The sequence below is a fragment of the Plectropomus leopardus genome, chromosome 16, assembly GCF_026936395.1.
Source record: "Plectropomus leopardus strain MGB_pleo_1.0 chromosome 16, ASM2693639v1, whole genome shotgun sequence".
NCBI lineage: Eukaryota > Metazoa > Chordata > Actinopteri > Perciformes > Serranidae > Plectropomus > Plectropomus leopardus.
Genome location: NC_142191.1, coordinates 11,775,481 through 11,793,822, shown reverse-complemented (window position 1 = coordinate 11,793,822; position 18,342 = coordinate 11,775,481). Strand labels below are relative to the sequence as shown.

Sequence of the window (18,342 nt, the reverse complement as noted above, 5' to 3'; positions counted from 1 at the left end):
TCTAAATAAAGGAAGAAAAAAAAAAAAAGAAAAAAAAAATACATCCATGGTTTGGTTTCAAAGCAACTGCGATTTGGCTGTTTTTTTTATGAGCTTTTTATATGTCCCTTTGTCTTCTATACTTTTGTTGGATCAGTATGAAGCATGTGTCCTCGTGAGTTTAGTTTGTATGGTGTTTTTCCCAAAATGTTTAACGAGGGAAGAACAGACACCTGACCGAAAATCGTCTCGAAATGATCTTTTTTAAAAAATAACGCATGAGTTATTAATTGTTTTAAGTTTATAATTATTACTATTATAAATGTTATTATTATTAATATGTGTTAAAACTAAATCCTTACTTAAATTATAATTTAAGTTATGACGGAAGGGATATGCATTGATTTTAGAAATTTAAAAAAAGCTTTGTTTTTTTTATTTTTAACGAGATAAGTTGTCTTGGGAAAATGATAGTTGCTCTGTTGTGAATTAACAGGATCTAGTTAACTAAGAAAAACAAGTAATGATTTTAGATTTTTTTTTTCCTGAAAGAAATGTGAGAACAAGTGGCCTTGTAAACCTAAGGTGTACAAATTTAGATTTCATTTCTTTCTGTTATTATTATTATTACAGGAGGGTATTGTAGGTGATATACAAAAGCAGTCTGATTGATTGATGTATTAATATAATAGTATCATAAGTGGGAAATACATGTTAGACTACACCATCGCTAATGTAAATCCATCCAATATTTTATTGAATAAAAGCCCAACACAAATTTACAAAATTTATCAGTCAACATAAAAATCATTGATTGCGCACAGTGCGCATGTTCATTGTTAAAAATGTACCCATGACAGATGCCTCAATTAATCCCAGTCAAAAACAATCGAAATATTTGCAACCACCCACATTCTCATGTAACCCAAAGCCTCAGAAGCATTTAGAAAGAAAAGAAGCACGCTGGATGGATCTGCACTGTAACTGGGAGGTGATATTTTGAAAATTGCAAAAGAATAATTTAATAACCAGTGTTTGAAGAAAAGGGGCGCGTGACTGAGAGGAAATTTCATAAAGTGTTTGTATAGCCTATTTTACATTTGTTGTCAAAATCTCAACCCACCGCACTCTGACATTATAAACTCGCTCTGTGTGAATATTGTATCTTAGTTGTCAGCTGGTTAAATGACTGGTAGCCATAAATACACAATATAATGTTGCAGGGTTTTTGGTTTCTGGCTGCTTTTGATCTGTGACAAATTAATGTTTCGGGTGTTACAAAAACAAAACGTGCAAGAGCTCATAGAAGTGACCTAATTTATAACCAAGAGATTACTACTCCGACAACTTACAACCCCCCAAAAATATACCTGTAGAAGCAACTAAGTAGCATTTACAATATGAAAACAAACTAAAGACACGGTTAAATTTAGCTACCAAACATGTATGCAAATTAATTGACATAACACAGACGTTCAGTGGTTGCAGATTTTCTCATGAAAGTAACAACAAACCACTTTTTCAAAGAGCCTTCACTTGATAAAAGGGCACCAAGGATCTAGTTTGCTTGGCATGGCAAAGAATGTGAACATCAACAGAAGGGCAAAAGACATTCGCTCATGGCACATCCATTCAAACCGAGCTCAAAATCAAACATCACTGTTCAAACTGGTTGAAGGAACAAGGTCTTATTCAGTGAGCCGCAACATTCAAAACAGTGCAGACAGAAGCGTGAAGTACCATGAGACAGACATATCGCACTAATGCAGTGACATACGCCTCCCATGTCTCACAGTGCATCTCTCCCTACAGCGCTTTTCATGTTTCAAACCACTAAATAAGCAGGTGAATCTTTTTTCTTTTTTTTTTTCAGAGGACGACCTTGGTACTCTTTCTCTTACAGCCGTGAAAACTAGAATTTGAGCCGCTCGACCCCACTTGCTGTTGTTTGCTGAAGCTAGTCCAAGGAGGGTGGATGTTGGGATGTGTTGGCTGACAGAGGCAGCGTCCCCCGAGGTAAGGAGCCAGGGGCCGCTCTACTCGATCAGCTTCTTTGCCTTGAAGAAGCGCCGCAAGTAGAAGACCTGCCATGTGGCCAGCCCGATGAGACAGCACATGGAGAATATGCTGAAGTACAGCACGCGTGTGTTGGTGGACTCTGCAGAGCGATGACAAAAAATAGAGCGGTTGTGTTATTGGTTAGTGACAAATGCTATTTTTAAAAATTTCTTACAATGAATTATAATAATGACAGAGTTGCAGCAGTGTTCAAACATTAACCAATTTAAAAATATGTACAAGGATATGATTTTCATGAGGTACATGGGGGAAGAAGGGGTTTGACATTCATCAAGTGTTTACTGGGATTATTGTATAATTATTATAATTTTATTCTTTTATATAATTATTATAATTTTGTACTATTTTGTGGTATTATTTCCTTTTTTCTATCTGTTCTTCTTTTTCTGTAAATACGTTTACATATAGTTTGTATATAGTTATATATGGTTGAAGAAAATCTAGCAGGTCAATGATTTTTCAATAACTGATGGAGAGGAGGCAAAACTGGATAAGCTTTTTCAGATATGTATGTATGTTTGTGTACATTTAAATGTTCATTTTTTCCCGATCTTTTATTTTTACATGTTTGAAATAAATTTCAATTCAATTCACTTAACCAGCGAAAAACTGACAACTTTGCTCTCTTGCAACACAGCTGACCAGAATTTCTGAATGAAATAAATCCATCTGATTTACCGTTTGTTAACTAATGAGATGTTGTGAATCCCCCTTAAACTGCACGTTAAACAACAATGACTCAAAAACATTTGGCCTGATTCTAAAACCAGTTGTGGGTGACAAGTACGGCGTTAAAATGGGATACTAGTCTGCCCGGATCCAGAGAACAATGAAGCGAGGACATGAAGTCATTCAGATGTTTTGGCAAAATGACAAACATCCTTGTGTCATTTTCCTACCATTGGTATCCCTCATCTCCTCCTCTCTCTTCTTCATGTAAGCAAAGTCATTGACGATGGACTCTGACAGGTCCTCCAGTCGCCTCAGCTCGACCTCGAGAGGCTTCAGCTTCTCCACCTTGGCGATCTGCCGAGACAAAGTGAAAGTGATGTCTGAACAGCTGATTGTAGGGAGAATACAACAGCAGTGTCATTAAAGATTTTATCCAGCAGGTGTCACACTTGGGCTGTGCAAGTTGAGTCAACTTTACTTGTAAGTTAATATCATTTATCACAAATTTGCCTGAAGGAGGTGAACACACCTTTAGTGTTTGAACAAACTGTGGTTAGACATTTACTCCCCCTCATTCAGGCTGCTGAGAAGCTGCCATTTGAACTCTGGTGTGAACTGAACAGCTGCACCGCCTGAGAAGGTGGAGCGCAAAATGGACCAACTGCAGGATAATGTGATATGGGTGTGTGACGTGTACAAATTTAACTGTTAAAGTGAATTAACGAGGTGTTTCTGACGATTATAGCAAATATTTTCCCTCATGTTGTGGTGCATGAGACTTTATGTAGCCGTCTGTTGTTATTTTATTTACACTAAGAGTCCTGTTGAAGTCTCAGCTGAAAATGCTCAAAACTATCTCTGCATATCCTCTTCTAGCATGTGTCGCTGTCAGCCACATGAATGAACATGTCGTCTGTGTAACATTTATGATGCAGGACAGGTCATCAAACCCGCCCGGTGAATAAGTTACCTGTCAGTCCATGTGACCTATGTTTAAGACTTTTGAACTTTTAGTTATTTTGCAGTATCTCTGCATGAATGTGGTGTCGGAGTAATAAGAAAACTGAGTTCTCGGCTGGAAAAACTTATGTGAACACCCACTCAAGTCATAACAACAACTTGGAAAGTTGGCAAAAATTTTGGTACACCAGCTGCCGCATTGACGTCAAATATGTAAGAACACAACAGACAAAAGTAAATGTCTGGTTGCTGATAATAAACTTTATTAATTCACATACTGCATGTAAAATTCTTGTGCATATATAATTTATATTATGCTATTAGGTTTTAGAGGCCATGCAATACTGGGTCTTTGGGCCTGTGCTGATACTGATATTGGAAAGTAAAAATTCCGATATTGATTTATGGGCCAATTTTAAATAAATATGCAATTATGCAATGCAAGTATCCCTAAGATTAGGTTATCATATACTTGTCACAAAGATATGTAATGGAACCAGGACATTTTCAAGTTTAAAAATAAAATTTATTATAAAAGTGACACCAGTGCACTGAAACAGTTTAATTAATTGGGAATTTAATAATTATAAATCACTCCAAGTATCTTTTTATTTTGCCAAAAATGTATTTTTCGTATCGATCAGTGATATCGGACAACATATAAGCAGATACCGATATATCTATGATGGGCCAATAACGGCTGATGTATCAGTTAGGCTTTATTAGGTTGTAAGCATTAGTTGCTGTCCACATAGAGTGATCTTGATTACTTAGAAGAGTTATTTATCAGCATTTGTCAGTTAAAGCAATATTTTAGTAGTTTTAGGGGATTTACAGGTGCAGCAAGAAGTCTGGGACAAAATCCATTCGTAATATAAAGCCACGTTAAGACTTAAAGCTCATAAACACACCAAAGTTGTAAGAACGACCTCCCAGCTCAGGAAATGGGACCCTTTGAGGAGCACCTGAATGCAACATAAGTCTGTTTGAACCCTAAATGGACAAAAACTAAACAGCAACAATGCCTCTATCTTTCTCTTCAATCTGGACCAATGAACCAAACGTATAGCCTTAAATTGTGCAGCAGCCTCAGACATGGACATTTGCCTCATTAGGAAGTTGCACAAGAAAATCTGCCTGAGCTGCTACTTAAATACGCAGGTTATAAAGAAACGCTGGATACTGCAGCTTGCATCTTCCAAGTACACATTTTCAACTATTGTGTAACAGCCGGGGACTCCGTCCAGCATAAATACCAACACATCATGTACTGAACAGCTTGCAAATTTGCTCAAAGTATCACACCCATCTACGTAGGTGAATACTATTTCAGCTCCGCCCTCCTGCCTACATACAGGCAAGCCCACTCGAGCTCTTCCTGAGTATCGACCTACACACGCTCCTTCAGCAGAAGAGAACGTCATGTTCGTGCACCATGTGTGGGAAGAGGGGGAGATTCTCAGCTCACACGGCTTTTGTCACTTCTGTAATCTGTACTTCTTATAAAGTGTTGCCTGAGGCAGCCACAATGCCAAGTGCGATCCGTTCAAGTGATGATGCACAACGATGTGTCCCTATTTAGCAGATTATTGAACAGTGTGGAGGCAAAGAACCTCCCCCACCAGTTTCCCTATTTCTGCACCAATACACCTTGACGTCATTTTCGTGATTTGACAATGGGCACTTGGCAATGTGGATGATACACCACGAGGCCTCTACAGTGCTGCCATTATGAACAAGTATTTAATCTGGCATTTATGCACACAAGGTACTGGAGCAGGAAATTCTTGTTTCAACAGCTCTGAATGATTTGGTAATCTCATTAAGTCATCGCTTATTTTGATGCTGGGCAACACTTACAGGTGTTTCTGCATTTTTGGTCCCTCTGTTGAGGTACCTAGCACACAGTGGTGGTACTAAAAGGTGCAGCAACAAACACTGCGATCTGTGGATTGGTCACTAGAGAACCATCACTCCTGCTCAGGGTTGAGCTGTGGCTGGTTTTAACCACCATTCATACCTTTACAAACTTTTCACACATCAGTAAACTCTAAATATAAAATGAAAGGATGTCTGCAGCCTTTAGCACAGCTGTAGACTGAAGAATAAAATTTACTCAATTCACTGGGCTGACCGCTGGGAAGTCTAAAGGTTGAACGTTTACTTGCAATGTTACTCAATGCATGAGTTGATGACGTGAACCAATCAGCACACCTGAGTTTCAATATGACAACTTTGACCTCTCCATCTGTTTCTATTGTCTCTTTTGAATGACATTCACTTTTAGTAATGAGTGGACCCTCAAGCAGTTTTTTAAAAATAAATATAATACTTTTGACTGGATTCTATGAATTGCGTATATTCTAATCCTCACCCGGAGATAAAAAAAAAAAAAAATAGACATAGCATCGCTCCTGTGCACTCTGGCAGCTCTAAACCTCTGCTGCTGCCTGAGGAGGAGTCAATCCATAAACTCGTTTTTTAAAATATCCAGTCGAGAACGACTCACTCTAGCCTGCTCTTTTTTGTTGTAAAAAAAAAAAAAACATTCTGTGGACGATAAACAAGGTGCAGACTTCCCTCTGTATCACTGGTGAAGAGGAAACACGGATGGATGGAGCTGTGAGTTACAAAAACCCCGCCCACATGTAAAAGTACTGTCTGCGGTACGAACACTGAACGGATCTGTGGTCTAGATACACATCTGTAAGTGTTACTTTTAGTTCTGAAGGTGCTATACTGAAGGTTTTGGTGGAAACAAGTCCTTCAATTGATCTGTAACTTACTAGTTTCTCAAGACTGGAATGGTGAATACATGCAGTAAAACCTCTGCTGCAAGACCAGTGACCCACATCCACTGACCTAGACTAAAGCTGCAGACAGACTGTCTTCATCCGCAGTGTCTGTATCATTCTACAAAAGCAATAAAACAGTTACCTCTTCATAGTTTTTGGCCTCCACTCCATGCTTCATGTCCAGATTGACCAGCTGGTCAGGCACTCTTCCAGTCCCTGATTAACAAGAGCAGAGATTTTTTGCATAATAAGCAAAAGGAAAATGTTAAATTGTGTTCACTCACTGTGCAATGTGAAGCTCCAGAATTGCAAAAATCTTCATTTACATACAAACTACAAAACTTTTCACTGTTATCTTATTTATCTTTTTTTTTTGTATGAATCAGATTTTTTTCCAACTCATCCCTTCTACATAATTACTTAACAAGAATGCAAAGTTTTTTTGCATTTTCTTAATGATTATTGCATGAGTGATAATCATTACATAAAACATCACGCATGGTTCATTTCCATAAATTCACATCTCTAACATGTTTTAAATATTTTTTGCACATTTTATTTCTAAAAAAAGTGGAGAAAAAGTTAATCATAAGATCTGACAATCAAATATTTGTTAGTGGTCAATGATAAAGACAAAATAATTGTATTTGTGTAGATAACAGCTTTAACGTACACTTTTTTATGAATCTGTAAGTAAAAGGAAAATAATGACATTGACTTTGGTGGGTGATAATTCAATTTAAATGTTGTGCCTATGTCTGGTTTTGGGGGTTAACTCACTTACCCATGGGTGACTTGCTCTCAAAGCACACCTCAAACATGTCATAGTCCTCTGTGGTAAATGCAAACTTTCCTTTTGTTGCATCTTCCTTGGAGTAAAGAGTGTGGCTGGAGGAATCTGTGATCTACAAAGTTTAAAAAAAAACAATAAAATAAATTGTACTGCTTCATCTGTTAAGTGACTGACTGTAAATCATTGGTTCCAGACTGTCAAAGGTCTGCATTTTCTGCTTTTCTACTTTTTAAAGGCATCTAGTGGCGGCCGCAGATTGTAACCAACTGAAACTTCTCCTGGTTAGGATTCCTTCAGTGTTCCTTGTTCAGGAGGTTTTTACCGGGAGCCAAATTGTACACAGGGGTGTCTTCCTCTCAAAAACTAGTGGACGCTGTGATTTAATCCGGTAAAAATACTGAATAAACCAGTTTCATGTTGAAAATCTATGCTTTTCCGACGCTGCTTCTCTATTAAGGCCAACGCGAAAACGTGTAAGGCCCAATCTAGAGCCTCTGCTTGGTGTGCCCATTCTGAGCTACAGTACAAACATGGCTACAGCTACAGTAGAAACATGGCAATGACAACATGGCAATCTACATGGAGGACAACCAACTCCATATGTAGACATTAAAACATGATGATTCTTGCTGTCAGGTGATTACACGCTAAAGAAAACATACTATATTACATTCCCTTTTTACCAATGTATCCCCCTAAATCCTACACACTTGACCTTTAAATATGTGATATGATGAAGTTGGTTACTTAACATACGCATTTTAAGTATGGGCTCTGGGAAACTCAAAGACACAGAAGCTAAGCAATGCACTGCTGTGGATGGGGTCAGCAACAAAACTTATTTTAGCCAAATAAAAAAGACACACCTAAAAAAATAATAATATCAGTTTAGGTGTACACTGTATAGAGTATTTTCAGTGCTTTGTCTTTCCATCAAATAGTCCATTCCCACGGGAAAGCCATGACGGCTTCAGGTCCCCATCTATGCTTTGATAAAAGTCACCAGACTCTATTGAGAAAAACATGAATTTAAGCTAAGTGAACATGAGAGCTGCTGGTCTACCACTGCTTCAACCAGTCAGTTTGTGTTATTGTGTGACTTTGGTAAATCCAAACTTACCAAGGCAATGGTAGACCAACAGCTCCTGTGTTCAGCAATGTTAAACCACTGTTTTTCTCAATGGAGTCTGGCTTTGAAGAGAGCAATATGACTGCTTAATTTTCCTGTCTGAAATTTATGTCTGACAGTAAGGTAAAGCAGTGAAAATACTCTCAATATAGTGTACACCTTACTTCACTGCTTTTTTTGTGGCTGAAATACATTTTGTTACTGGCTCCTCTACAGCAGTACACTGCTTAGCTTCACTGTTGGACTCCAGCCTGCTTCTCCAAACTGGGGGCGTGCTAACTGACATCTTCTGTATGTTATATACTGTCTATCAACGAGTACGTCATACTACCCCCACTTCTAAACTGAACTATTCCTTTAAATTATTCATTGAATAAACACTCAAGATACTGAACGATATAATAAAGCCATATGTGCTTCCAACCCCTATTGACTACATTCAAATTTGTGTAATACATTCATCAAGACAAATATTAACCTCATTAATACCAGCAAACCAGTAACGCTGGCTTTTTTTGGTAGCTGTTAGAAGATGGAGACTGTTTCACAGAACATTGTTAGTAGGGGTGTGGCGAAAAATTGATACAGCACAGTGTTGCGATAACTTGGCGGCAATTTTGTATAGATTCATGGCAAGACAAGGCAAGGCCAATTCATTTATATAGCACATTTCATACCCAAAGGCAATGCAAAGTACTTCACACTTTAGTCAACTCAAAGTTCACTGTAGTACAAAAATAAGGCATGCCCCAAAAGGTAGCAGCAGATAACGAATTGCCCCCTAAAAAACACTTTAACAGGGGGGAAAAAGAGCAGAAACTTGGGAAAGATCCCTCATGGATGCTTCACATCCAGATGATTAATATTGCAAATATAAATTAAACTTATGGTAGCCTACTAGAATAAAAAAAGTCAACTGCTTTTCAGTCCAACAGATACATGTTGCTGCAATAACAATGACTTAAGATGAATATTCTATCTTTTTACATAAAAACAACTGTTGACAAAGTTTTGCTTTATTTTACAGTTGAAAGGGGGAATTATAACAATAAATAAGAGGTAATAAGTCGCAAAAGATCACAATTTATATGATCAAAATACTCAGTATATCGTAAAACATTTAAAATTGCAAAAATAATGAATTGTGACCAAAGTATAGTGATATCGTATCGTGGGGTCTTTGGTGCATCTTATCAATACTTATGATGAGTCTTGCATGATGTACAAAGGAAACCTGAAAATCTAAATTAATTAAACAACAGTGTACATAAGCTAACGCTGACATGTAGCTTAGGTGGCTAACGTCGCTAGCTTGTGACTGTTAGCTTGAATGGCCGGTAAGACTGACGTGTAACAGCAGCAGAGCCAGGCAGTGACGGGATTACTCCACATGATATAACAGACAACATCCGTGACATGAACACCCCTAATATGTGATAACATTAACGTTTAACAGCGTTAGACTAATTTTAATTTTATGTCTGTATGAATTCTTAACGATAATATTAGCGAGCACTGATGTTAGCGAGCTAATTAGCAACTAAAACCAGGAAGACGTGTTTTTCGGGGCCTAGGTTAGCTACGATGCTAACAACAGCTGTCATATATTTTAGTTACGTTAAAGCGACAGGTGAGACTATTTTAGCACCAGCTGTGAATTTCAAATGTAACGACTGATGATATTTAACAGACTGAAGCCATTTCCACCTTAGCTGGTGACGGTTAGCAGCAGCTAGCCGCAGGTCTGAGCTCACCTTCAGATTAGTTTTGGTGTTCGCCTGTTCGGTTATTTCATACTCTCCCGTCACCAGGACGTCTTTGTGGATCTCCTCTCGTAAACACTTTCTTGAGTTGACCGGTAAAAAGAAGGAAATAGAAAATACTGATTCAATAAGAACCGGTAACAACAGTAGCGCAGCGAGTCGAGCCATGGCTACCCTCTCAACCAACCGACCAACCAGCCCGTGCCAGCCAACCAGCTTAACACCGAGTTCCAGCTCACACAACCGGCCTGACGCAGCCCTCCAGCGCCGCCGCTGACCTGGAGGGAGAAGTACGCCCCAAACACCGACTCCTCTTCCGCGAGGTTACAGTGAGTTCAGCACGGTTCAACCTGTGTGTGCATGGACGGATTTAATCATTTGGGGCCCCTGGATGTTTGGACCCCCCTTGGTGAAGATTTCGGCGGGGCTCCTTCTCCTCAGTAACTCAATACTCAGTATTTAACATGTGCAATAAAAACATTAAGGTAGAACATAACTGTTATTTTAAGACAATTTAAGACATGTAGCCTACATCATAAATTAATGTAAAAAAACAACAACAAACAAACAAAAAATTGCAAAATTTGGTGCCCCAAAAATTCCCCAGAATGCAGTGTTAGAGGTTTTTGTAGTTAGTAGGCTATTTTTTTAAAAAAATAAATGTTTTTCACAATTATGTGGTTATACATTTAAACACACAATGCTATGTACAAACAACAGAACTTTCCCTCCAAATTAGCTTTGCTAGCTCGAATAGTGGTCTACAAAAATTTAATCTTGTGGCTCTTTTAGACTTTCCAAATGTTATTGACCTGGATGGCGAAATAGTGAATGAGTGAGTTGTTTTGTGGGGGTTTTGACGCTCACAAAAAAATTATCCACTGATTTAGAGACATTTCTTTCCAGATGTAAGTCAATGGGGAAAAGTCTTTTTGAGCTCGTGGGCATCACATGACGGCCTCGGACGGTTTAATTCCTCTTTTGGCCACTATGTAAAATTCGCATCAGAGCCTGACGGACATCCTGGCAGCTTGAGTAAGTACAGGTACCACACAGCCATGTCTACACGAGGGGCACATTCATGAATCCAATCTGATACACTATAATAAAATGAGAGTGCTGTTGTTTGTAGAACTTATTTACTTTTTTTTTGTGAAGCACTTTGTGACTGGTGTCTGTGAAAGGTGCTATAGAAATGAACTTTGCTTGCTTGCTTGTTCGTAGAAAGAGTACTCTGAACATGACTTAACGAACGGTTAAATTAATCACACATTCACTCTGTTTGACACTCTATTCCTCCATCTCCTCAAACAGATGTCCCAAAATGCTCTCTGCTGCTCTGAGAACGTGGTGCTCTGGATAACTGTAGACTCCCCAAGTGCTCCGATATTACAATCTGTCCAGATGTGCTAAAGTGCACTCTGGCACTCAGAGTGAGTATTTCAAAACGCACCCAGGTGTGTTTCTAGTTGCAAACTTCAGATAGGGACATCCTGACCTCATATTTACCGGAAGAGGACAGTACAAGAGAAACAATAGACAGTACACTATAAATAGCCTAACATCCTTCATATTTACAAATATGCTCCATCACCATGTGCAGTCAAGCAGCACAGCACATAGTACAAAAGGCCCAATGGTGCAACGCATCACAATATAATGGTGGGCTTACTAATTAGAGTGAATATAAATGGGATGTGTCGTAAGCTTTGTGCAGAACGGACACGCTTCCTGATCATGCTTAACTGTAGGCTGGGATCCTGCAGGGCCCCAATAGCCAGTGTGTCAATACATTACAGACTCTGTAACAGACAGGAGCCCCAATTAGAAAACAACAACAACAACAGAAAAACTACAAACACAGGACTCATTGAGACGATGACAGGTTCTGGTATTGAGATGGACCACTGGTTCCCAACCACCCGGGGGTCCTGACCCTCATTATGGGTTGCAAGGCCTTCTTGATTTTAAGAGGTGCATACAAAACTTCACAGAAATATTAAGTATCTCAGCATTTCATGAATTGTTCAATTATATTGTTAACGTTTAGATTATTGTTATAGCTATAAACTAAAAAAAAAATCTCACAGGATGAGGGCCCGATTAAGATCTAAATGCAAGCTGTATTCAGAGTCTTCACTTTCTGCTAAACAGCCTCGACCTGCATTAAGTATGCTATTAAAACAACCAAAAACTAATAAAACAATGGCCAAGTGTCGGGGAGAAGAAAACACTGAATTTGTCAAGAAAGAAGCCTATTAAGACTGTTGAAAATTGAAAAAATACATAATTCTGACAGATAGTTGTATAAAGAGTTGGCAAAAATATCAGGGAAATTTTTCTCTGATGCAATATTGACACTCCAAAGTCATCCAATTTACACAAACTTCCTGCAGTTAATGTGTTTACTGTGTGGGTTATATTTAAGGTTTATTTGTTCTGCACTCAATTTATATGATATAATCATAAAATGTGTCATTTAGTCAGGGGTCGTCAGTTTACTCAATGATAGAAAAGGGCTCCCTCAAGAAAAAAGGCTGGCATTTCAGATTATCAAACTGATAACATCCTGAACTGATTCCCTGGTGAATTTGACCAAAACTTATAACAATTTCTTCTGATGTATTTTTATTTTATTGTACTAATCTATTTTCTGTGGCAGCACATGTTGTCATGATTTATAATTAGTGTGTTTGTTTGCTGAACTGTGACAAGTTCAGTTTTTCTTCTTTCTAGCAATTTATGATTCAATCTTGAATTAACATTTTATTCAAAAATGAAAAGAAAAAAAGGTTGGAAACCATCAAGAGAGACTAGACAGTTTTAACCTGGGTCCCCCTAGTGGGTCAAAATGGCCATATTCCTGACACTTTATGATGAGAGTGGAGAGACACGAACTGACACGTGTAAGTTCTCATAGTGCAGGAAAAAAACAGCAGATTGATCTGGGCTGGATTGATCTTATACGGGAGTTTGTGACACTAAACATTTTTTTAAAGGACATTAATGGACAAATACCTCTTTGCAGGTGCTGGACAGCAGTCAGGGTCTGCTGTGGTAGTTCTTGCTGTTGTTCTTGGTGTCCAAGCTGGTTTCTGTAATGAGAATAAAAGCGTCACCCTGTTTCATATCACATAAACTCTGTTTGACAATAGAAACATGTTTTTTTCAGGTGAGCTAAGATTGTTATATTTCTGTCGCTGTCTTTTAACCCTTCTTGTGCTGCATTTAGATGCCTTTCAGATTCTATTTAACCCTTTGAAACCTCAACAAATTGGTTTCATTTCTTTTCTTTGAAAAACATGGGGAGGGGGGTTGCCCAACTTGGCAAGAAAAGTCCCACAGATTTTGAGATATATTTCAAAATTAGTTGAAAAAAAGAAAAAAGGGTAGGGAGATTAAAATGTCCCAAAATATAACGCTCCTAACCCTAACCCCAACCCTAATATACATTATCATTTTGATAATATTATATTTCAAATTATGTTACAAAAAATAATTACATTTTTTTTGCATAATTTTCTTGTTTTCTTGTCATTTCTTTTTTTTTTTTTTCTTTTTTTCGGCTTATTTTCTTGTAACTTTTTTACTAATGTCCTGCTAATTTGGCACCATGTTTTGGTAAGTTGCTCCTTGCCTTCTCCCCATGTTTTTGAAAGAAATAAAACCAATTTGCTCAGGTCTCAAAGGGTTAACATTGATTCCATAGACGGATATTAATCCTGCAGTTATAAGATAAGAAACAGTCTCTTTTCATTTTGCTGTGCAAGTCCTTTAAATGTGCACCGTTGTCTTATTGATAATTATAGATTATCATGCAAAAAATGTCTTTGATATTACAGTAATTGCATAACAGTCCATCCAGTATATGTAATAATGGTAAGGCCTGGTTACGAAACAGACATATCATGCACAGTGTTGGCTGGGGTATTTTCAAAATCCCAAAAGCTATTATTTTTCTGTCAGCAGCTCAGGGATTACCCAATTACATATGATAGAGCTGTCCAGTTTCCAGGGAAACATCCTTGTTACGGATCCCACGAGACGAGACGAGGACACGCTGCTGTGTGGGGAGTCTGGCACTAAGTGAACAGTAATTATTGGATAGAGAAATCCCTCCAGCATTGTAGCTTAGTGCGTCAAATAACTGCTAAGAATAGCAAGTCGTACACTCCTCCATGATACAGAGCTTTTGGGCTAGAAATGAAATTCACAAAACATCTATATACCTGTGACTTATCTACATTTTTACACATTTTAACTATACTGCAAAGTGACTGTAACACCTGCTCTTAAAACCTTGTAAGCCACATGGAAATATGCCTCCATAACCTTACTACTGATTTACTAACCTTTTTATGACCTCGGCACTGATTCAGCATTGCAGTCATTGTGAAAGCCCTAATTTACAGAGTGGAATACTTCCTTTAATCAGCATGCATGCTGACGCAAGTGTCTAAACACACCCTCTAATTGATAACCTCTACATACTGAAAATACAAACAATAATCAGACCACACGCTGATAAGAGACTGAGTTCAAACATAAATTTGATTTGTCACACTGCAAGTCACAGCAGTTTCATAGGAACACACTGACCATAGAAACTCAATCTAATGCATTGCAGATATTTCCGAATATTAACTCACTCTGCTAACAGTAAAAACAGAGGCGTCCCCAAAGGGGGAGGCAAGTGGGGGCCATGGCCACCATACAATAGCATCTTTGCATATGACATCATACATCAGTGCACTGTCCAGATGAAGGGCAGGTAACTTGGACACAGACCAGGCTACTAGTGTTGACCCACAGCCCATGGGTCCCCTGATCTGTCACACAACATGTTTCACTGTTCGTTAAACATGTTTATGTCTCTCTGGTCATAATACCTCGTAAAAATATTTCCATCTGCAAATATGTAGGCCTAGCACTGTGTTCTTAGAGCAGGAAAGCGCCTCTCTGTCCACACTGACTCTGTTAAACATGCACATCTGTAACGTCTTAAAAGCAAACCACTGTACCAATCAGCTGTATGCTTATGTAAACAAACCACATAGGTTATCAGCTGTGCACTCAAGATCATAGGCTTAAGACATGAGTACTTAATGTGTTTCTGTCATTAGAACAGAAAACACAATAATTCTAACTCTGGTCTACACGTTTGATATTTTTAATGTTTTAATAACAAAATTGCAAATCACTTAGTCATTAATTTTACTTTTATATCTTCTCTCTTTAATCTTTTATTGTAAAACTATACCCTGACGTGGGGGGTTTACTGTAAATAAATATTGTAATACCTGTATTAATCCATGCAAATCAGATAATTAGTAATATTACCTGTAAAATAAGAAACCAGAGTAAATCTTTATGTCACGCCTTGACTCTCATATTGATATAGTTTTCAACAAGCCTATGTACTTCAACAGCATAATTAAATCCCTGAAATTCAGGTATGGCTTTTGGTTTTGCTGTGCCAGCCCAAAGATTTTCAGTCGCCCCATCTGAGCACCCCTATGAAAAATTTCTGGGGGCGCCGCTGCTGTAAAACAAAGAAACAAATGTCATTTGCTTCAGTTAGAGTATAAATTGGTATTGTTGTAAATGACCTACTAAGTAAGTGTATCACTCTGTCACTCAAGCAGACTTTCAGCCACAAGGGGAGACACTGAAGTATTCATGGTTCTGTAAAGCTTTCATAATCTCTCTCGACAAAAGAAAGGTATCAGGGGATGGGTTTCCGAGCCAAACTTGGCTCTTGTCGTCGTGGCACGGAGGCGAACTCGTTTCATCATTGCTGTGCTCACAGTTACACCCAGGCAGGGATCTCTGTCTGCCTCCCTCCCTGCTATCCTCATATACTCATCATTTTTCTTCTGTCCTCCTCCCCTCTGCTTGCTCTTACTTTCCTCCTCTCTTTCTATCAGGCTTACGCTGCCTGATTCCTCCCCTGGGTTGCAGCACCGACGCAGGTTGGCGTCATAGTGGTCTAATTTTACTGCTGTTGATGCTGATGTTAAAAGAAGCAATAGGCACCTGCTATTTCTGCTGCTACCCCGTCTCCCTGGGGCCGGCAAAGAGGTATTAATAGACAGTTATTAGGTGCTGCATGGTCGCACATAGAGGCTCTGCTTAAGTGCAAAGGAAAACAGATAGGTACTCAGAATTCAGCTGTTACACAACACCACAGAGCCAAGAAAACAAGAGACTTCGTGATAACACAGTTTCAAGCCGAGTAAGGGCTCTGCAGGCAGGAAGCAAGGAGGTAGAATTGTACCTCTTGTACCTGTAACTTGAGTTCTCTAAACTACATCAAATTATTTTTCATTTGTTTAGTGTTGCACTTAATAGCAGTAGGCTTGTATCCATACAGGAAGCAGAGGTACGGCTGCAGATATCTTGGCCGTATTGCACAAAACGGGTGTGTCTACACTGGAAGGGCACCAACGTCAGAGTAAGTTAGTTATTGTGCGACAGTAGTCTTCCACCCAGCATGATCCAGCGCACACAGACAACGCATTTCCTGTGCAAAGCCATTAAGCAATACGCCTTCCAATGATTCTTTACATGACGAAATATTGATAAAACATGAAAGTGAGGTGGAAGAATGAAAAAAATATGGGAGCGGTAGGAGAGGCACAATGACAAACTGCATAATAATAGAATGAAATCAGCGGATATCATTATGGCAAAACTTCATCAGGAAGCTTGATAAAGTCAGCAGCAAAGTGGCACAAGACAGTACTATGATTACTCCTATCGATCACGCCTAGTTTCATTTGAAATAACACTTGCTGACTATTGTGTTAGTAATGAGTTTGCCATCTTAAATTTGGCCTTCTGAATAAATTTCTGCTCGGGAAAGATGGATTGCATTAGTGGATAAAGGCCAGACAGATGCATTTAACTCCCAACTGATCATAAGTGGACCTGGAAAATGAAGCTATGATGCTACATAAAGCACCCAAATGTTCAAGAATAAAAAAAAAACTGTGGAAATATTAAGAATAATTCACCACAGAATCAAAAATACATATTTTTCATCTTACCTATAGTGCTCTTTAACAATCTTGATTGTTTTGGTGTGAGTTGCCGAGTTTTGCAGATATCAGCCGTAGGGCCAATCAATCAATCAATAAGTCAATAAACTGAAAAAAACTCAACAGCAATTATGAAATTATGACCTGCTGGCTCAAGATAATGCTCAGACCTTGTTGTGAGCAGTTTCATGTAGGGACTATTTTCTTTCTACAGAGCAGCATCCACCATTTGTATCACAGCGCAGAAGGACGCGTGCATCAACTGCTATAGCTGTAACTCACCTAGCATCTCAAAGTTAGCTAATGTTACAGCCCTGCTGAGGAGGCCGCTATAAATGTTACATTTTAAGCTATTGCAAGTACAAACCTCTTGACCATGGGAAAATGCAAACCTCCTTCTTCCTACCAAAGTACAGATGCCAACCATATTGCTGTGCAGAAGGAAATGTGCATCTACTCATGAACGAGAGGCTTGATTGTAAACATTAATGGTGTCTTCCTCGGCTGAGCTGTAATGTTAGCTAGCTCAGTGGTCAGTTCGCAGAAGATGCACGCTTCCTACTGTGTAGTGATAAAGTTGAGGGCTGTAAACTTAGCTCAGTAGAAAGAAAATAGTTCCTGCATAAAAAAAAAAAAATTGAAAAAAAAAAAAAATTCACAACAAGGTCTGTGGATGATCTTGAGTTACCGGGTCATGATTTCTGGAAAGAGGCATCACTGTTGAGTTTATTTATTTTTAATGTATTTTGGTTGTGCCATTGCCATATTGTTCCATTATATTAAAGTGAAGGCAGACATCTCTATAGCCAATATCTCCACCACTGAAACCCACACCAAAACAATCGGGACTGACAAATAGCATTAGGGATAAGAGGAAAAATATGATGTTCTTTTCAATAGTGGGGTGAACTGAAAGGTTCTGGGTAAAAGTACATCTACAGTCAGCAGTTCTGCTGTTTGTCTATATTTCACAATGGTATTACATAAACAACCAATGAGGATAAAGTTAATATGCTAGACTATTCGTGAGTTAAATTTCAGATCACCATCTTCCAAATTAGGTATTTGCATGTTTCCTGATCATCATTAATGGCACATCCGTGTTAATTTTGGCCCAGCTGTGCATAAAGAG

The 18,342-nt window shown here is 38.5% G+C and overlaps 1 protein-coding gene across 1 annotated transcript; it reads right to left on the bottom strand.

The window, feature by feature from the left end:
- Positions 1-710: 710 nt before the first annotated feature.
- On the bottom strand, positions 711-10,394 carry tmed10 (transmembrane p24 trafficking protein 10). Its single transcript, XM_042503996.2, has 5 exons — positions 10,162-10,394; positions 7,270-7,390; positions 6,628-6,701; positions 2,958-3,084; positions 711-2,137 (listed from the first exon to the last, which is right to left on the bottom strand). Exons 1-5 carry the CDS (start codon positions 10,336-10,338, stop codon positions 2,016-2,018), a joined length of 621 nt encoding a protein of 206 aa, XP_042359930.1. The 5' UTR covers positions 10,339-10,394; the 3' UTR covers positions 711-2,015.
- Positions 10,395-18,342: the final 7,948 nt, after the last annotated feature.

Excerpts from the sequence above, each read along its gene's own strand:
- tmed10 (XM_042503996.2), bottom strand. The coding sequence starts at position 10,338 with ATGGCTCGACTCGCTGCGCTACTGTTGTTACCGGTTCTTATTGAATCA. Across the intron at positions 7,391-10,161 it reads ACACCAAAACTAATCTGAAG|ATCACAGATTCCTCCAGCCA; the intron begins GTGAGCTCAGAC and ends TAAACTTTGTAG. Across the intron at positions 2,138-2,957 it reads GGAGATGAGGGATACCAATG|AGTCCACCAACACACGCGTG; the intron begins GTAGGAAAATGA and ends ATCGCTCTGCAG.